Source organism: Acomys minous (assembly GCF_964271855.1).
Source record: "Acomys minous genome assembly, chromosome: 5".
Lineage (NCBI taxonomy): Eukaryota > Metazoa > Chordata > Mammalia > Rodentia > Muridae > Acomys > Acomys minous.
This window is the reverse complement of record NC_140494.1, coordinates 31,682,310-31,704,094: the sequence shown is the minus strand read 5'-3', so window position 1 is coordinate 31,704,094 and position 21,785 is coordinate 31,682,310. Positions and strand designations below refer to the sequence as shown.

The window sequence follows — 21,785 nt, the reverse complement described above, 5'->3', positions numbered from 1 at the left end:
TGTCCACTTCCTGTGCAACTTTCCTTTGGACTACATGACTCTGGGCAGAAGGAATGTAAGAGCCAGTGGACCAGGACATATGATCCAAGAAAATGTCTTCTATATATGACAAGAAGCTACACACATAAAGTGTCAACAATATTGTTGTCTAAACAAGTCATGAAAAGTGGCAAGTGGCAATACCAGTTGACATTCATCATGAATGTGGGATGTGGGAATTCTCAGAAGGCAATTTATAGCTGTTGAGAGAGAAAGAGAGAGAGAGAGAGAGAGAGAGAGAGAGAGAGAGAGAGAGAGAGAGAGAGAGAGAGAGACAGAGACAGAGACAGAGAGACAGAGAGACAGAGAGACAGAGAGAGAGAGACAGAGACAGAGAGAGACAGAGACAGGGAGAGACAGGGAGACAGAGAGACAGAGACAGAGAGACAAAGAGAGAGAAAGAGAGAATATCAGTCTCTTGAAAAGTTGCTCAGTCCCAAGTGTTAAGCCCTAAACACATACATGTGAGCAACACTACAGAGGCTCCACATGTTATATTTATAAGTTTATGTATACATATATATGTTACATATATACAAATAGTGATAATAATCGAAGAAAAATGGGCATGAATTTGAGACTGAATGGGGAGAACAGAGGAGTAGTCCAGGGAAAGATTAGGATAAAATTATGTAAGTACAGTAATAATATATGAAAGTCTCATTAATTATAAATAAAAAATTAAATTTCCAAAACCATGAAGTCCAAGAAATGAGAAGAATGTCAAGCTAACTCAGCTCACTTGCTGTTCACACCTGGCCTCACTGGGGTTAGTATTCTGCTTTCTTCTTTCCTTCTTCTCATCTCCCTTTCCTATCTCTTATTTATCTAATTTGGATGTGCATGTATGTGAGTATGTATGTTCACATACATGTAATACAATATATTCATGGATATATCAATGTATGCTGGTGTATAGTTGAAAACATGTCTTTTATTTTTCAGAAATACCATAGGACATGTTTCTTGAGAACTAGGACATTTTTTTCATCAGCACAAAAAGTCGTGTGGATCTTTAATACACTAACATTTAATGTTTCAATTGCATTCAAATGATGTCAAGTCTAAGCAATTTCAATTGCCTACAATTCAATAAATACTGATTGTGAACTACAAAATGGGAAAGATCTGCATCCCTCCTAGCCAGCATGTCTAATCTGTGCTCTTAGAAAAGGTCTCAGGAAGTGAAATGGCAGAGATATTTGAAACCAGAAATTAGCTTACATGTTCTTCAGAGACCTGGTCTTGCATCCATAACAAATACTCACAATGGAGAAATCTGTACTGCATGGAATGGCTTTCATATTCTTTATGTTCACAGAACAATAGATTCATGGAAGAGACTAGAACATGGCGACATTGATGACTTACAGATGTCCCCCCACCTCAATGTGATCCTAATTTTAGTGGAAATGTTCTGAGATTTTCTTCATTTATCATGAAGTTGCCTATGAACTCATTGTGTGTTGCTTTTGTTGTGAAGACTTATGAAAATACAGCAGTAAGAAAATGAAAGGAGATAAGAACACAAATAGGCAGGGAAGAAGAAAAGATGCCATTGATTTCAAATGCTATAAATGTATACGCAAAAGACTCTGAAGACGCCAGCAAATGCTGGCCTCGCATGTACAAGGAACTGGGTTCAGTCCTCTGTACTACCATAGCCTTCCCAAAAATGGAAACCCAGGATGAATAGAATACTAAGTGACATCAATCACATATTTCCTGAAAAAGACATTCTCAAGTCCTTCATATATGAACACACACACACACACACACACACACACACACACACACACAAACACACACACGCACAAAGACTCCACCAGAAAATGTCTACACCTAATAAACATATTTGTCAACGTAGCCAGATACAAAATCAGTATCCTTTCCCCTTCAATTATATTGACAACAAACATTTTGAGAAAGAAATGAAAGAAGTGAGGGAAACAGTCACATTCATAGTAGCTGCAAATATTTTGGAATAAATATAACCAAGCAAGAAGAATTATACAATGAAAGGCCTGACACAGAAGAAAGGTGTTGAATATAATACCAATAGATAAGTGTCATATGCTCATGGATATGTGGGATTGATTAATATTGCTGGCATCAGGTCATGAAAATGCTTCTATTTCAGATTTAATACTGTCTTATGGAATTGTTTCAATAAATTTATGCCATGCATGTAGAGGCAGCACTAAGTAGACTTAGTGAGTTGTTTTAAAGACACACAGAAAGTTGGAAAGCATAGAGTAGGAACTGAGGGGAAAATGTGAGTAAACTTGGTAAAATTATTATATACATGTATGCTTTGAAATTCTCAATAAAATAATTCAAATTAAAATATGAATTTAGAGTGAGCAGATTGTCCCTCTGATTGTTCTGCTCTCTATAGCCTGAGCTAGAGTGACAGCAATATAGGAGTTGTACGTACCTGTCCTTCATACGCATAGGACTCCTCAGTTGCCAGGCTACCATTATCCTTCACATACTGGAATGCATACTGCATGAAGCCACCATGGCATCCTTGGTTGCCATAAGACACGGAGCAGTCAATTAGATTCTGCTCACTCAGAGGGACCAGTTCACCTGTTTCCCGGAACATTTGTCCTTCTAGGGCCCCAGTTGCACTAAAAGCCCAACTAGAGCCACAGTAACCCTAAAGGAGAAAGAAAAAGCTCTTGGCCACAAACTGGGATCAGATCATTGAGAATTTGTTGGGAAAAAAAAAACCTTATAAAACAGTGCACCGCATGCTGTTCCACAGACAGTAAAAGCAAGGATGACATTTCCTTCTCCAATTCCTCGTGGGCAGTGGAACTCAGGAGAGTAACTGTCATACCTGATCCTTCACAGGAGTCACATAGCCTTGTTCTTTCCAATTCACAGCCTTAGGGATATCATGCAAAAGAAACTTTCCAAATGCCTCCAACCTCTTGAGTTCCTGGGTTTGAAAGCCAGTCAGCATTTTAATGAATTCTGTATTAGTCTGAAAAAAAAAAGTAAAAAACAAACAAAAAACATCAAAGAGAGTGGACTACTTACAAAGAACTGAAAGGGGAAAAAGCACCTTCAAGTAATTCATGCCATACTCACCACGTCACCAAAGGCATTCATTCTCATGGTGAAGTTGTGTTTCCCCTTAAGGTATTCCTGGTTGTGCAGTTCAATAATTTTCATATTATTTTCCCATACCACTCGCCTTGATCTTTCTTCATTCTAAAATACATAAAATTTGTGGTTTTTAACTTATACTGTATGCCCACCCCACGTTCACTCAGTGAGTCTCCTGCCACAAATGAAGAGAGAGAGGAAGGCCACGGATGGCTGTATGGTTCTGAAAAACACTATCCCTCCTCGGTGACCAGAAGGACATTTGCTACAGTGCTCAGAATGATTGTCATCAGGTTAAGCCTTGGAAAGAACTGGTTTCCAGAACATGTGCTGTAACCCCCAAGCTCTTGTGTTGGTTGCATTTTGCTTGTTTGTTTTTGCCAACTTGACACAAGATGGAGTCATTTGAGAAGAGGAAATCTCAATTGGTAAAATGCCTTCATAAGACTGACGTACATGTAGGCGAGCCACTAGGCATTTTCTTAGTTGTCATTTGTTTGGGTTTGGAAGGTCCCAGCTCATTGTAGGTAGGATATTCCTTGAACAGGGTGGCCCTGGGATATATATATATATATCAACTGAACAAAGTAGAAGGAAAAAGCTAGGAAGCAGCTCTGCTTCACTTCTTGCCTCCAGATTCCCACTAGGACGTCCCACCATGACTTCCCTTCATGACAAGTATAAGTTCAAACAAACCCTTTCCTCCCCAAATTTTGCTTTTGGTAGTGCTGTTTATCACAGCAATAGAAACGTCCACATAGCAAGGACAATACTCTTTGGAGTTCACTTGGAAGTTTCATGTTACCAACCGCTGTGTATGTTCTATTGTGTTCTGCCTTCCATGCATGCCATTCATCATCTAACCGTGGATCAAGTTCTGGGGCAGCTGAGACCACTCCCAAACCAAGGGTAGCCAGGAATAAAATAGGAGTCATGCTTGAAGAACCTAGACAGGGGAAGAAATGAGACCCTAATTATATTGGTGCTTCCATAAAACACTGTTTTCCTATCTAAAAATTAGGGTCATCGTGGTTAAATAAAATTATTTTAACTATTATCCCAGGTGGTTATGGAAGCATTGAGGACAAGGCTTAAAGCAGAAACAACAGTGTAGGTGAGGTACAAGGAGAGACTACTCTCAAGACCAGGTTCTCAACACTCCAGGGTCAGGCCAGGGCGCTAGCATGGACACTTCCCCTCTGCACATGCTAGCCGAGACCAGCACATGTCATCTAGTGGTAATCTGTAAAAAGATGGTGCTGTTTGGCAGAGCAGGTGAAGGACATAGTAATTACGAACTAGGACACCCTGTATGGCCTCGCGGAGAGGCACAGACTTTTCCCTGAGTCCTGGGACAGAATTAGGGCCTGGAGGGACCCAATTATCTCTTAACCTTTTTTACCCACCTCCCTTGCTCCCCTATGCCAGGGTTGGCCACAGAGGTTGGAGACATGTTGTCATTCTGGATGAATCTGCTTGGGAGTCTGTCTAGGGCTTTCCTCTAGCTTCAGTTCCTAATCTGCCTTCACAGGCCTAGTGGCCTCACCTGTGATGGCTGCTGCTCCTCAGATGCAATCCACAGAGTCAGGCTTTCAGAGGTCTTGGTAGTCCCAGGATCTCTGTGTTACATAGCCTTTCGGACCTTAAATCCTAAGTTTCTAGAGGAAGCCCCACCCCAATCATCTTCTTGTGCTTTCCCATGTCAGTGAGTGGACTGGGACTCCAGGCTTATATTAAGATCTTATCCCATCTGGCCCTTGGGCTGTGGGCTTCCACTGCAAATCACCCTTAGCAGCATGGCCTCAGCAGCGAAGGCAGCAACACAGACTTGAAGTCTTGAATTCTGACATCGTGTTATTGAATGGCTCGAGAAAAAAACGGTTTTCACATAACTCTGTGTTGAATTTCAGCCTATGTCCTCATTTTACGTTAGAAGAAGTTGTTTTGCTTAAAATATCTTGGAGTGACTGAGCCATCTTGCTTTTATCCCACAGCCGAGTTGAGCTCAGTGACATTGGGATTGACCAGGAAACAGGATGGTGAGAAAGGGTAGAACCTGTAGCCATAAATCAAGAAAGACTGTGAAGGTCAGAATTTGTAGCCTCGATGCCAGGTATCATCTCAGCATTGCATTGACAATAACCAAAAAGGCCTTGTTTAAAAGAAATAGATACTGAACTTCTAACCTGTATGTTGCCATGACAACTTCGTTGGAATTTTGATTGTTCATTGCATTGAATGTAAGTTGCTTTTTGCAGAATTGTCATTTCCCTAATATAAATACTACCAAGGCACAAGCATGAGCGATCTTCTCTCCTACATTCCCCAGGCTCTTTCTTCAGAGATCTGGCCCAACCTAAGACACACCCCATGGGAGAAAGCCAACTCCTGACACTATTAACCATATTCTGCTATGCCTCAGAGAGGAGTCAAGCAGAGTTGTCCTCTGAGAGTTGTTTTCTACCTAGCAGTACCTTGAAACAGATGCTGAGACTCACAGCCAAACATTGGGTGATCTGCACAAACTGGCATTATGGGTAAGGTCCAGGAGCATGGAGATTGCACCAATGGGCTGGGTAAGTGAACCTGCAAAAACAATACAGAAACTGCATTGAAACGGGGTGTCAGAGATGGAGTGTCAGAGAAAGCTTAAGCATGCTTCTCACTCTCACATTGTGCTTCAAGCAAGCAGCCATAGCTAAAATTCTGTCTGTTGTGTTTTCTTTCTAATTAGCCTTAATCACAGTAAGAAGTAAACAGTACACAATGGTAAGGAGCCATGTCTAACTAGGCTCATGAAAATGGAAGAAAATGGTCTTGCTCTGACTATAGTGGCCACCTAAAATCTTGATTACTCAAAGCAACTGTAATTGCTAATCCAAGATAAACATGTTGTTCATGAAACACTCAAAATTTTTATTTATTTACCTTGGGTAATCTCTTCTAGAGTCTTTCATTCCCCCAAATCTTTAAAGAGATAAAGGTTACTAAATATGAGTATCATTAAAATTCCTTCCAAGTTTTTAGTGTGGAACCCCAAAGACTTTTCTCTTCATCTTTTTTACTAGAAGACCATGTGCTTTCTTCTGTGTTTCATAACAAATAACCACTGGAAAGCTCCACTATGTCACCAAAGTTATTATACCATGTGTGACCCAAGTAGGCTTTCATTGAGAACAGGCATTGGTTCTCTGCCCCATGTTCATAGTTAGAGCATCAGTAGACTTTATCAGTAGAATTTAGACTTTATCTATAGTAGGAGTATGTGCTTTTCCTCCTAGCCCCAAGCTCTGAGATAATGACTGAGACTTAAAATATATTTACAAATACCTAGGCCATATAATTAGGGTCTTCTATGACTAGTTCATAACTTGAAATAATCCATTTATACAAATTACATTTTGCCACCTGTCTGGTTATCTCTGGTCAGGTACCATGCATCTGTCCTCCTCACATTTTTCTGGATGAGTGTCCCTGCACCCGGCTCTAGCTTTGAATCTTTTCTGCTTACCAGATGTCCCACAGTCTAGTCTACCCTTTCCTATAGGCCATATATATTTTTATTGACAGATGTTGCATCCTTACAACATACAAGACACTCTCTCTACACTTATTAGTAAAATTTTGTGGCTTCCTTATATTCTGTGAAATAAAAAGTACCATCTTCATGCCCATTGCTCTGCAAATATTAATATGAGTGACTACAATAATGATGTTGAGTGACAGACTCAGATGACAGAAAATCACAGATGATCCACCCAGGTACAGCCATTATGCAATGTGGCTTCCTCGAGTAAATGATGCTTCACAGTTCAGGGGACTCTCTGCACTTCAGGGCTGTCACTATTCTAGGCAAAGCCTCATGGCTCCTTTAAAGAAGAGTTCACAACCTTGTATGCTGACCTCCCATATGATAAACATTGGTTTTGATGTCAGCAGACCTGACTCAATCCCACAGCAGCTGACAATGAAAGAAAGAAAGAAAGAAAGAAAGAAAGAAAGAAAGAAGCAATAAAGCAGAAGAATCAATCAGGGAATAAAAACATAAATTCTTGAAAGAAGTTTAACACTTCAAATGGTGGTGTTTTTCCTGAAATAATAACTGACAGCGAAACTGAAAGGGGAGGAAGGATAGAATCTAAAAACAACAAATCCAGAAGGAATGTGAAGGCAGGGTTCTGTGACCTAAGTACCATATACTAGTTCAATGTGACATCAGTAATAATCAAATCTTGCTGAAGTACATGAAGATATAAGTGTAGGCTAAGATTTTCTGAACAGAACCACAAGTAGCATAGGAAATAATCCTACCAATTAGAAAATAGATTACAGGGCTGGAGCGATGGCTCAGAGGTTAAAAGGACTGAGTGCTCTTCCAGAAATCCTGAGTTCAATTCCCAGCAACCACATGGTAGCTCCCAACCATCTATAATGAGATCTGGTGCCCTCTTCTGGCCTGCGGGTATATATGCAGGCAGAACACTGTATACATAATAAATAAGTAATTTTAGAAAAAGAAAGAAAGAAAATAGATTACAAATTAATTACTAGGTACACATCATGTATCACCATTAGATAAAAAAGTAAGAAATGTAAATAAACTAATAATGAGTAATATGATTGAATCAATAAGAAGCTTTAAATAAAGCAGAATCAGAAAAACAGAGACTCTGTATGGTTTAACACTCTCATTCATTCCCCTTTCTTTCTCCTTAACCCTTTCATTTGGCTCCTCTTCTTTCCTCAGTTACCATTAACTTCTCCACTTTTGTGACATGATTTTTTTTACCCTATTTACCATGTTCCTTTAAAGGGCTTTATCTCTCAATTTCTGAAAAATTATGTCATCACACTGTTGCCACTAGCAATACCATCCCAGTTCCTTAGCATCAGGGAGCACTGAGGTCAGTGTAGGTACAATGAGCTGCCTTGTCAGATATCTTCTGATATACTATGTTCCAACTTTTGCATGTTGAAGTACACTGTACTTTAGTATAAACATATTCCTACTATAAATCTGCTGTGGTTTCACTGTGGACTATTGTCAATCTTCTATAAACACGTGTGTGTATCCTTATCAATAGATTGGATTTTTAGAAATTGTCTTGAAATGTCTAGTTTTCCACGAACTTGACACATGCTAGAGTCATCTGAGATGGGGAAGTTTCAACTTAGAAAATATCTCCTTAAGATGGATTTGTGATCTCATTTGTGATAAATAAAGGTGGGTCCATGCCTGGATTGGTGGTCCTGGGTTCTGGAAGAAAGCAGACTGAGCAGGGCATGGGAGCAAGCCAGTGAGCAGCACTCATGCCTGGCTTCTGCTCCAGCTCTGCCTTCCAGGGTCCCACCAGGTTTGGCTTTGTGATTTGACTTCACTCAATGGACTGATTCAGAATACATACGCCAAATAAACCCTTTCTTCCTCAAGTTGCTTTTGATTTATGGCATTTCATCATGGAAATAGTAGCACTAATTAAGACAGTAGTATAAGCAGGATTTTAGAAAGAGTGTGCTGTACAATGCTGGGTAGCAATGGCTGGTAAACATGACTTTAAATATTAAGCTATATACTATGCTCACTTCTTTCTCTAGCTTATAATATTTACTTCTTTCTCTAGCTTATGATATTACATAGTAAGTTCACAGAAGTGTTTTGCAGTAGAAGGAAAAGGGCAGAAGTTTTTCTTTAATCAACAGTTCTGTTTATTTTTTTTAACAGGGCATAGCAATATTGTTTTATCCCAGAAATAATCTCCTTTTGTAACGTGTTTACAGTTCTGGTGCTCCTACAATCAAGCACACATTTTCACTTTTCAATAAATAGTTGATACAATGTGAGTCTTAAGGAAAAAGTAAAAGGAGCCTTCATGTCACATGTCCTTCTGTCTCTGAATCAAGGACACGTTCACATTTCCCTGGTCTACCTCAATCAGGAGATCTTTGTGTTACACTTCTTTACTAATAACTTGGAGAACATGACCCAGAATCTCATTAGAAAGAGCAGAATCTTCAAGGGCAACTTAAAACAAAGAACCTTTGCATCTTCTCTCATCTTATGAAACTGAAACTTATCTTGCCAGAAGGCCCTTCACACTTACAGAACTTTGTGGAATGAAAAGACAACATAAGACAACAAAGTCCTCCATTATAGCTATTTCTGAAATCTTTCTTGTTGGTGGGTGATTGGTATGCATGCACTTTTTGCCATTGACTAGCAGACTATGTGTAAGGGCACTATTCTCCCAGGAAAAGCAGCTCTAACAAACTCAAAGTTCTCCATCCCAGAAGAAGGTTCTAGAAATTAGTGTGAACATAAATTTGTTTGAATACTGCTTTTATTTATTTTCTGTTGCTATGATCAACATTATGACTAAAATGCAACTTAAAAAGAAAATAGTTTATTTCAATATATAAGTGAGAATCCTTTATTTAGGGAAGCCGGGGCAAAAGCTCATGGCAGAGTCTGGACTCAGGAACTGAAACAAAGACCATGGAGAAATGAGACTTACTGGCTTAATCCTAGTCTCACATTCTGCTACTTTTCTTATAGAGCTTAGGCCCACTTTCCCAAGGATGGTATCCCCTCAATAGACTGAGACTTCCCACATCAATTGTCAGTCAAGGATGTTCTTCAAACACATGCCAACAGGCCAATATTATAAAGGCAAGTCTTCAATTGAAGACCCATTTTACAAATTGTATGAATTTGACAAGAAAGATTAGCCATCATAGAAAGTATCATAAAAGTCCACCAAAGATATTTGTTTAGCCAAAGCCATGAGATTTGCATGAGATCAAGGCTGGTCACAAAGCTAGTATGGCCAAGCTCTCATTGATGGTGCCAGCTGGAAGCTTCTTCAACAAACAGCCTTGGAAAGTGAAGACACAGGAATCTGTCCTATATAACTTTTGATCCTTTCCTTGAAACATTTTCTACCTTGTATCTCCTTAATCTATGGGTGATTGGAATACACACAGGGTTCCAGGCATTCATGAGTTTATAGGCCCTCCAACATGTCTGGAAACTATACAAGTCTCAATTCCACGCATATATAACTCCAAACTATACCCTTTCATGCATTAATTAAGGGTTACTTGATAAGATGTTATATGCATCTGCAAATAGACTTTAATCACTTGTTTTCAATGGCTACAAGGAACTGTCATACTTTCCCCCTACCCAAGACTCAGAATGTAGCAATCTGAACAGCTCCTGCAGGTGTCAGCACATCTTTCCTGGTCATCAGTATCTCACTGCTTACCAGTGCTCCTGGATCCTTCTCCCAATGGCACTGGAGCCTCAGAAGCCAGGGGAGCTGCCAATAGGCTGAGATCAGATATTTTCCCCCAAGGCTATGGTCTTTGATTACCTCTCTAGTCACATCATGTATCACTCACTTTCAACGCTACCATAGAAATTCCACCTGACCATACCTTCATTCTTGAAGGATCTAGGCCATTCATTTATCATCCTGCTTTAATTGGGTTTTTGTAGCTTCATATTGATCTTAAACATATAACATGGCCACTCCAAGATACACAAGATCTTGGGCACTTCAAAATCTTCCTTACCTCTATTGTGGAAAATATGTCCCCATATTTTAGTCTGGATCAATCACTCTTACTAACAGTTAATTCCTCTCTTAGCCTCTTGACTCAAAGATATCAGAAGCTCAAAGTGGCCAGGAGAAAGTCTTAGCTTCCAGTTCAATGGAATGTTTGTTGTGACTCCTGACAGAAGCGTTCCCATTTCTGGAAACAAAATTTCAAGTGCACCTGAGCATAAAGTTTGGGAAAGAAAACTATTTCTTAGTGCGCTGCTACGAGTGTTGTTCAGTGGCACCATTCTCATTGCTTCCCCTTGATTCTTGGATCAGTGACTCCTGGCTATATGAGAAGCCATATCATGTGTTTGATAGCCTTCTAGAGAACTTATTCCTAGGCTATCGTCTTATCACTACCTAACTGATGCTATGGCTGTGTCTCTAAAATGCCATTCAATCTTTCTATGAAGCCAGCTGTTTCTGAATGATGGGGAATTTGATATGATTAGTGAGCTCCAAGGATCAGTTTCCACACTTATTTGATCATGAAGTGAGTTAATTGTTCAGAAACAATTCCGTGTGGAATACTGCAACAGTAGACAAAGCATCTGTAGGTCTACAAATAGCAGAAAAGTACACGTCTATTCTAATAAAAGCAAAGAACACTCTCTATGGTTTGGTGCAGAAAGCTTGCTACTAAGTCACTCCAGAAATGGCCCATATCTAGGGCCTGGTATTGATCTCTGCTTTTGGCATACTTGATGCTAAGCAACAGCCATATCCTGGTCAGATTTGGTGTGTGAAAGTCCAAGATGTTGAGTCCAAATTCAGCCTCCACTTCTCTTTCTTCATGGATCCATTGAACAGTAACAGGGATGGCTGAGAAGAGATGTTGACATTCCACAGACTAACTCACAATATCTTCTTGATTACTGAGCCCCTCCTCTGCTGAAATCACCTTTTGATGAGCATTTTCAGGAGCATAAGAATAGTCAAGTCTTTGCCCCATTTGAAGAGATCTATCAGCATACAGTTATCAGAGACATTGGGTAGTCTTGCCAGTGAACTACAGATTACTAGAAAAATTGGAGTTCCCTAAGAACATATCTAAGAACTGAAAAGTGAACTAAAACAGAAGTGTGATAACAAGGTTGGTAGTCTTTCAAAGAAAACTTGAAGTAAGCAAGCTGAACGTCTCAGTAGACTCTTGGAGGAGTCAGATAGTGAAGAAGTCAGAAAGCCACACCATTTGAGTTAGGCTGGCTTGTAGGTCAGCTACGTGATGGACAAGCAGCCCCACAACATGGAGGGGATCTTTAAACACATCAAAACCCCAAATATTAATGAAAGCATGCTTGAAACATAGGCAGAAAAAGGACAGGGCAAGTCACACTTTGAGTGATTCAGAAAAGCAAGGCCACTGTGAGCTGCAGCTGCGTGAGTCACTGTGATAAGGGGCGAGGGTTCTGGAAAGCAGAGTGCTTATCTCATGAAAGGATATCCTCCTGACTATTCCACATGGCTTAAGGAGGATTGCCCTTCCAGAGGGAATGTCCTGCCTCCCTGAGGAATGGTTTCTTAGAGGTAATTCAACTGGGGAAATTAAATGTTAGTGTCCAACCACACTGAAGTTCCTATTCTCTGTATTTGAAGGAAATAATTTTCCTGTAATGGGCCTTGGCTACTCCTATAACAATACCTATTCTCTGAATGACTTTTTCACCAATTTTCTAATCATCCTCCATCCTAAGTCTCAGGTGTACAGTCAGACCATTGGCTGTGGTCCAGATAGTAACACTGAGTTGAACGATAGTCATTTCTTCCAAGAAAAGTGTATGACCATGTGCTTTGCCGAGAATTTTACCCAGTGTGAAGATGTCCCTTCACCAGAACTTTCAGTGTTGTTCCAGCAAAGGGCTCTAATACTCTAGACATACCTTCTGAGTAGTGGCTGCTTAGTGTAAAGAGCCGTTGCTGCCACACTCTGACCTTCTTTTTCTCAATCATTCCTTGAGCATATTTCATGAGGTCATAGCTGCATATCTGAGAGAGAAAGGCATTGCCACAGATCTAAGAACCATAGGCATTTGGAAAATTTCTTCATGTAAGTGGCTTACTCCTTCAGAATGTGCTCAAGCCTAGCCATGTGAAAGATTGTATTTATAGATGTCTAATTTCATGGCTTAGTGAGTCAAATAAATCTCAACTCATGAACTGCTGCTCAGATCACATGGTAACTTCATGTTCCATTGCCAAATATTCTGTTTCCCTGGGGGGGGCAAATAAAAGGCCCATCATTGTTTTACAGAGGATAGAAATAGTCTACAAATGATATTAGGATCTTGCTCTACATTCTCAATGGTCTCTCCTGAAATTCACTTAAGGGGTCTGCCATAGACAACATTCTGATCTGACACTGAGGTCTGAAGTCCACTCATGTGTTCAGGATTGCATGAATCAAGTGACAGAACATTCTACACAGAAGCCTGGAGCTGCTGAAAACCCTTACCTTGTTCAGGCTGCGCTGAAAACCAGCGGCTTTAAGCTTCACTTGCTATGTGGGTTAGAGTAACACATTCAAGTGTGGAATGTGTGGATTTCAAAATCCAAACAGGCCACTGAGCTCTGTGCATCTTAGTCAATGGACTTCCTACCCAGGCACATGCAAGCAACCCTAATTAAGCTCAGTGGGCCACACACCAAGAAAAGACATAAGGCAGAAAGGAGATTTGTTGGGGAAGATGAGTTTAAATGGCAAGAAAGAAGTAAGAAAGTGTAATGGGTGATAGAGATGCCTAAAGTAATTATGTATCTATAAATCCACGAAAGAATAAAAATATGAATAACTTTCTGTATGTCAGTTACAAACTTAGAAAGAAGTCAAGAAAAAATATAATTCACAACTTTTAAATAATGTAAAATTATTATTTAATAAAATACCTAGGAATAGGCATAATCAAGGTGGCAAAGGACCTCTGCAGTGAAAGCATTAAGACAACAAAGAAACAAGCAGATGAAGAAGCTTGAAGAAGGAAATGTGTTTCATGCTTATGGATTGGCATGGTAGCACAAAAATTAGTAGACTGTCAATAGCCATCTAGATAACAGACTTCTCACTACAGTTCCAATGTTCTTCAGAAAACTATAAAACAGAACTAAAGTATATAGGAAAACACAAAAGGTATATTTTGTACCCTAACATAGCTATGAACTTCTTTCGTGACTGGGCTGTATTGGGTTACAACAGGGTCCCTTGAACATGGCCTACCCTCCTGAGACCACAGACCTCATTCTATAGATGCCTTCAACACGCCTCCTGTGTGAAGAGAGCGCTGTGCAGAGAAGTAGAACAGAAGAAGGCATCTTCTCTCTGCACAGAATAACAATTTTTACTTGTCAAATTCATGTGAATTAAAATCATTGCATTAAAAATAAAATAAAATAAAATAAAATCATTGCATTCTAGAAAAATTCAAATAGACTTTCAGGTCATTGCTGAAGGAGGGCCCCTAACACCCTGCAAACAAAGCTTAATCAAGGGTGGAGTCCTGACTCTACAGTGAAGAGAGCCACCCCCTCTCCCTCCCAGAATACTACTGCACAGTCAGGTGTACCATCAAGCAGAGTTTTTTTTTAACTTACTGAAATAAAACAAGGAAGAAAGAATACTACGTTTAAAATCAAGCTTTATTTTTAAGACATTAGAGTGTACCTTATTTTTACTAGAGCAAAATTTACAGATCCTTGTGAGAATCAAACACATACAGGATTTCAGAGCATGGTTTAAAATATTGGTAAGTTTTTATTAGTGTGAACAAGAGACAGAGTTCACATAAGAGGTCTTGAGTGTTGGATCCTTCATCGCACAGGTTGACCATTATAACTGGGAAGCCCCTGCTATTTCTTCTTTCCCCCTAGCCTTGTCACCACTGTGCAGCTCACATCTTGGGCCAGAAGGCTCCTCCAGCAATGGCAAAGTAATTGTTTTGCTCCTTGCCTAGCTTTGTGTTGCTATCCATGTCGCAACTGTTACTCTGGCTGGAAGTGTAGAGTATGTGGCCTTCATTAGAAAGAATGAAGCACCGTGGCTTTATTGCAGTATCTTCCCTGGAACTTCTGTCCTTCAAGGGAAGCAGCCATATTGAAAGCCCAACCTGCAGTACATCTACCACAAGCAAGAAGAAAGATTATCATCATAACCAAATATCAACTGTAGCCACTGCTCACAGAGCTGAACACTTGGTGAAACAGTGGACTGCTTGTGTTCCTACAGCTGAGAGAAGTGAGGATGTCAGGTCCTTCTTGGCTTCCCTATGGGCGGTTGATGGTGGGAATGCGACACTGTCATACCTGGTCCTTCTCAGGTGTCACATTATTGTCCGCTGTCAAATCCTCAAATTCAGTGATATCACTAAAGAGATTTGTGTTCATTACGTCTTGGTCTCCCAACACTGCATCTGAAGAGCAAGTCATCCCTTCCCAGAATTCGTCATTAGTCTTCACGGAAAAAGCAAATAAAACATTAAAAAACCAACAGATAGCGGAAAAAATCAGAGAAGAAGCAACACAGGGTTAACAGTTCACTGTCACTCACCAAGTCACTAAATTCCTTCAGGCCCATGCAGACGCTGGCCTTGCCCTGCTCATGTTCTTCATTGTGCTGCTTGATTTTCTTTTTATTTTCCTCCCACACCATTCTTCTGTGTCCTTCTTCATCCTGGAAATAAACACTACAGATAGTACTTCCTTCAGATTAATTCCCCCTACATGCTGACCAAGTGGAATATAGTAAAAAGGAGCCATGGAGAGGGATCTCAGGACACTACAGCCAGGCATTCGCCACACTCAGAGGATCAACACTGTTGGCCACATTGGATTCATAGTGCCTGTCTTTAGGCAACGTCTTGGTGATGGCTGGCCTCCATGCCTACTTTTATCTTTCCAAACTCCCTGCAGTTAAGATCATCCTCTCTGAGATCTTTGGACTGTTCCTATGTTACCTACCTGGCTGTAGGATTTCCCATATTTCGTCTTCCACTCCTGCCACTCTGCATCCACACTTGGGTCAGGTGATGAAGAGGCTGAGGCCATTGCCAAGCAAAGAGTGGTTGGGAAAACAGCAGGAGCCAGGTACCAAAAAACCCAGAGAAAGTCTAGGGTTAGCCATCCCAACGTTATTGGAACATTTTTGCAGCAGCAGCCAGCTGGATCTCACACCCTGTGCACCTTGGCTGGTGTTTGTTTCTTGCCTGAAATTTGTAGTGTCCAGGTAGAGGCTAAAGCCAGCACTGCACTGTCCCTGGCTGCAGAGGAGCTGCTTAAATACAAAGGAGGCCCCCAGGGCTCAGGCTCAGCCCCGCCTCCAATCCAATCCCCTCCAGGTGGTGGCTCTCCCTACCTGGGGGCCTTGGCCCACCACCTGGCATCACGTGCAAGCTCAGCTAAGGCAACTGGGCCACAGAGCTAAAGAAAATATGGCTCAAGAGACAAACTAGACCCCAGGGATTAACCTGTGTTTTACAGGATGTGACTTTTCTGAGAATTTTAAGACTCACAGACTAGTCTCTCTTTGTTACAAAGAACATCTTTAGGGGCAGCAGAATTATGGCAGAATGACACAATTGGGGACAGTAATGCATCTCAAAGTCCCACCTCAGATTCTGCATCTGTCAGGAGAGCACATGCTAGCCTACTGGTGAAGGAGCTGGTGACAGCACATCGGAGGCATCAAGCAGTGTGTACCTGTCTGTGTCTGCCATGCCTGCCACACAACTAATGACAGACAGAAGCATTTCCAAAGGGGATGAAATAACTAGCAAGAAACAGAGGTGTCAGACACTGGTGACTTAGCCTGGCCGTCAGCGTCTCAATCCAGGACTTCTCATCGTGAATAAAGATCACCTGAGTTGCCCAAACCAAACATCAGATGCCTGTTGCATACAAAACTAGGTGGCCACAGGGTGACAGAACATGAGGAAATTGCTGTGTGGACTTCACCATCACGCTGACAAGCACAGCTGGGTCTATGATCAGAAAGCAGATTTAGCAAAAATCAGAATAAAAAAAAATCACATACAGGTGTGACTGAAAACTACAGAGAATGTAAGTTACTGCAAGTGAAGAGATCTGAAGTTTGTTTCTATTTAACTATAACTCAAGAAAAGGTAAAGCGATAGATTCTTGCCCATTTCCCTTTGAGTTTCCCAGAGTTTTACTGTGCATTTGTCAGACACATAATTGATATTTAAGGATGTTTGTGTGCTTGTTACAGGCAGACCTGGATAGATAGAGCCCTATAAAATGTGTGTGCCTTCCCCTCAGTCAAGTTAGAGGAAAACTTCCAACAGCTTACACATAACAGGAACAACATTTAGTTCACATTCCAAACAGAAGGAAAGAAATCCCTGCATGTTCGCAGCACATTTGAGCCTTGGGAATGTAGTCAAGATGTGACTTTTGTTTAGTGTTCTGTTCTTGTTATTAAATATGAAATAGGCTCCACACAAGACGTATGGTATGAGATTTATTGTAGAAGCCTGGATGGGGAGAGAAGGAAGGGGGCACCCCAGGGGACAGAGAGAAAGACAGAGGAAGAGAGGAAGAGAGACAAAGAGTAAGGGGGCTACAGGTTGGCGGGGGTGGGGGGCCCTAATGGCAGTGGCAGGTGATGACATCAGAGGTTGCTAGGCAGCTAGGAGGCAGGCTTGTGAATCTGTTCCTAGGCTAACACTTGTGTGTCGAAAATAAATGCTACAGCAGAAAAGGACTTTAGGGCTGCTATCATAAGCAAGCTCTGCCTTAATTGCCACATGGCTTTTGGCATCAGGAGAAAAGGTAAACAGCATCAGATTTGTCCTTTCACACCAGCATCTGGTGTCTTTGTAAGCCTGTTAAATTCATCTTTTATTAGTGCCTTCTGAAGAGCTGGACTTGTAGGTAGATACTGCTCAAATTTGATTTTTTTAATATAATGATGTAAAGTTTAGCTCAGTATAGTTGTTTGCTCTGGCACCTGTGGTCTTCTAGTCTCTAACATCTGTCCAGGCCCTCTTGGCTTTTTGACTCTCCATTGAATTCATTGTTATTGCAATGGGTCCACCTTCATGTGCTACTTGGTCTTTTCCCCTTATGCATTTTATTATCTTCCTTTGTTCTGTGTGTTCAGTGTCTTGGATAATTTGTGTTCTGGTACTGTCTTTCTGGTGCTCTGTGTTTCTCATACCTTGATAGGCACCTCCTTCCTTAGAGTAGGGAAATTTCTTTTATGATGTTGTTTAAATTTTTCATCCTTCCTATGTTCCTATATTAATAGGTTTGGCGTTTCACAGTTTCCCTTGTTTCCTGGATGTGTTTTGCCTAGATGTTTTTAGATTGCACATTTTCTTTGACTGATGTCTCTGCTTCTTCTTCCTTGTCTTCACTGCCTGATATTTTCTTCCTTCGATGTCTTATGTCTTGTACTCTGTTGTTGGGTCTTATCTCTAAGGATTTTGTTTGACTTCTTAAAATTTTAATTTCTAGTTTTTGCTTTGTTTGGGTTTTCCTTAGTGACTTTATTTGTTTTTTCATGTGTTGCACTGTTTTTATTATTTCATTCTTCTCTCTCTCTCTCTCTCTCTCTCTCTCTCTCTCTCTCTCTCTCTCTCTCTCTCTCTCTCTCTCTCTGTGTGTGTGTGTGTGTGTGTGTGTTTTCACAGGCATCACTACCCAATTTATTCATATCCTCTTTAAGGTCCTTGAGCATATTCATAATAGCTATTTCAAAGTCCTTTCTTTGTGTTCAGCTTTGCTGCATTTCTTAGGGTCTTCTGTAGCAGGCTTGCTGGGTTCTGGTGGAGACATATTGTCTTGAACAGTAATGATTGTTTATTTGTGCTGTTTCTAGGGTGTTCTGTTCTTTGTTTTGTGTTATTATCTGTATATCTGGGTTCACGTACAGTGTGGACACTGATTCCTAGGCCAGCAAGGCCAATGGGTTCCCAGGTAGAGAGGACACAAAGGGATGGGGTGAGGGAAGAAAGCTGGGTCCACTATGAGGTTCTGTGGAATCCTGAGGATGTGCAAGTTGGTAGGACAGGTTTCTTAAATTTCTCCTCTAAGATATGCCAAGTAGGACACTTTGTGAAAGGTACCATCACAGATGGCTATGTGTAAAGCCATGAAGCCAAGATCATGGCCCTGAGATAACGTTTGACCTGCACCAGAGATGTCTGCATCACTCTTCTCTCTAAATTGTAGTACAGATTATCATTCATTGTTTTGTTTACAAAAAGAAATTAAAACTCTACTTTATTTATAATGCCCAGTTATTTCATTAAATAACACGCATCTGAAATTTAAACTGCAAAGACCTTGAACCTATGCTTTTTCATGTGCACGTTTGTTGAACGTTTTGGTCAAGAAAGAATGTTTACAGTTATTAAAATACTTTGGGTTTCCTGTATGGAAAATCCTCACTGCAGTGGACTTCTTAGTGGTACTCCGCTGTGTTTGCTGGTGGGGAGAGGGGCTGTTTTCTCCTATGGCATCCTGTATAGGACACCAGCACTCCTGGGTGCATTGCACAGGCTGCATACCCTACTGCTTTGTACAATAACAACTGCTAAAGGCAGTGTGCTTTGTTAGACCTGAGGAAAACCAATTCCAGGACTGCTGACTAAAGCAGGTTTTATTTAGAACTAGCCTGTCAGATGTCTCTTCCAAAGCTGAGACTTCAGAGAGCAGTCTCTCACTGGCTTTGGAGGTCTCTCTGGGTGGCCTGAATAGAAAATCATCACCAGAGGAAGGGTCAGGGTCGAGATAATTGGCTGTTAGCATCAGGACAAAAGAGTGGCTGACTCAGGACTCAAGGCTCCTTGTGCGGTAAATAAGTGTCATAAAAAAAACCCAACAACAACTTTTGGGATAATTGGCTGTTAGAAAAGATGTAATAAAAATAAATGCAAGCATACATACATCATGTGGAAGGGGAGCCATCAGGGTATCTGGAAGACATTTTCGTAAGGCAAAAGGGAAAGCAAATACCACAGATTCAGGAGTTTAGCAAGGCAAAGGGGCGGGCATACATCATGGGGTCACAAGTCCAACTTAAGCTGGAAAACATGGTTTTCAGGATACATTAGGCTTAGGAAACAGAAACTACTCTTGTAAGGTATGGAAATGTAATAACAGTGTACTACGATGTGGCTTCAGTTTAGAGTATACAACCTTTCTGGTGCTTCTCTGGTGATACCATTTCTGTGTTAAATTGGAAGTCCCTTTGTGCTGCCTGGAAACTATGGTTCTTATACATTATAAGGACAGCTAGATTAGTGTTTGGTAATGTCTGTTTTCATGTCAACAGTTGAGTATGTACAAGAGGCACTACTGATTTCTTGCAGTGTTCAGTATGAGGTCTTGCTTTATTAAAACATTCAGTTTTATGTACCTTAATTCTGCACTAGAATTATGGATGTGCACTGGTTGTTAATATTTATGCATTTCATATAATTATATCAGTATTGAAGCTATATTTTATTATGAAAATAATAAAAAGCTGTGTGCAGAGGAGAAAATAATTTTTTCTTACATCCTCCTAAAAAACTGAAGACAGTTGTAGTAGGGTGAGACTATTTGAACTACTATTCCAGATATTTAAGTAAGGAATGTGAAGGAGGTTATAAGCAGATGTTGTATAGACACTGAGCGACGTTGGAACACTCAGCTCTACATGTAAGGTCTTCATCAAATCCCTCCCCTCAGGGACCTCTGCAAAAAGAGGCAGAAAGATGTAGCCCATGAGGATGGAGGACAACAAGAAAACAAAGCCCTCTAACACGGTCAAAGGTCATGTGAACTCACAGAGACTGCAGCAGCTTGCCTAGGGCCTGCATGGGTCTGAAGCACACCAGGTCTTTGCATGCATGTTATGGCTTCCAGGTTAGTGCTTTTCTGGAATTTCTGAGTGTGAGGATGAGTGCTTTACTTCTCTGACTCTTGTGCCTTCTGTGGGATTTACCTTCTGTTTGTTTGTCTTGTCCAAATGCAATGTGGTACTTTTTCTTTACTATTTTATGTTGTTGTTATTATTGTTGTTGTTGTTATTAGAAGTATGTTATAATCCCTTAGAAGCATGTTTGTTTTCTAATGAAAGACAAAATGGAATAAGTCTGGATAGAAAGGGAAGTGAGGTAAAACTGTGAGGTAAAAAGGGAGGGGAAACTGTAATCAGAATATATTATGTGGAAAAAAAATCTATTCTCAATTAAAGAGGAAAAAGGCAAACATATTTTACCTTGTGAGGTAGTCTTCCAGGCCTTCTGCATGCACTTTCACATACTAGGTACAATTCTGTCAACTGAGTATCTAGTCTAACTTACCCTTGAGTATATCTTGTCCAAGTTTCCCCTTTTAATTTGTCAGTCCCAGAGATACAATAAACAGATATCTAAAGCAAGTACATGGAGCATTTGTCAGTCCACATGTGAGTTGTTGCTCAGGGCTTCAGGAATTAGAGCTGAACAGTGTGAGCTCCGTTAGTACAAGGGCTAAGCAGTGTGAGCTCTGGTAGCACAACAGTTTCCTGTGCCTTGTGGCTTCAAATGTCACAGCTCTAACTAAGGGCTTATGACACAGTTGGCCAGGATTTGTATCCAGGGAGCTGAGGTCACCTAAAGAAAACCTTTCCAGTGTTTCTTACCAAATCTAAAGCACAGACTAAGGGAGCCTCAAGTCTTGTGAGACATAGATACCTTCTTACCGACCAATAAATAGCAGAAATTTTGCTATGATTCATACATAATTGACAATTAGTTAATTATAAATAATATTATTATCATTTAATTGTTTTATATTTATTTGTATGCATTGGAAATGATTATTTATCTAAATAGTTGATAAATTAACAAAATTAATTAAATATAAATGATAATATATAAATTAAAATGTCACATAAAAAGCTGATCACGAACACAGTTTGAGTTACCGGATAATTAGGAGGCTCACTGTCAAGTATTCACTTTCCCTGAAGGCCCGATAGTAGGCCAGAGACTGTTTCTCAAAGTAGAGGGGTTGTCCAGAGAAGATCATAGGAACTTGCTCTAT

General features: G+C 40.5%; 1 protein-coding gene across 1 annotated transcript; it reads right to left on the bottom strand.

The window, feature by feature from the left end:
- Window positions 1–2,432: 2,432 nt before the first annotated feature.
- LOC311598764 (testin-2-like) lies at window positions 2,433–3,255 on the bottom strand. Its single transcript, XM_084784113.1, has 3 exons — window positions 3,139–3,255; window positions 2,885–3,031; window positions 2,433–2,701 (listed from the first exon to the last, which is right to left on the bottom strand). The coding sequence occupies exons 1-3, from the start codon at window positions 3,220–3,222 to the stop codon at window positions 2,444–2,446; spliced, it is 489 nt and encodes a 162-aa protein (XP_084640239.1). The 5' UTR covers window positions 3,223–3,255; the 3' UTR covers window positions 2,433–2,443.
- Between the last annotated feature and the right edge of the window lie 18,530 nt (window positions 3,256–21,785).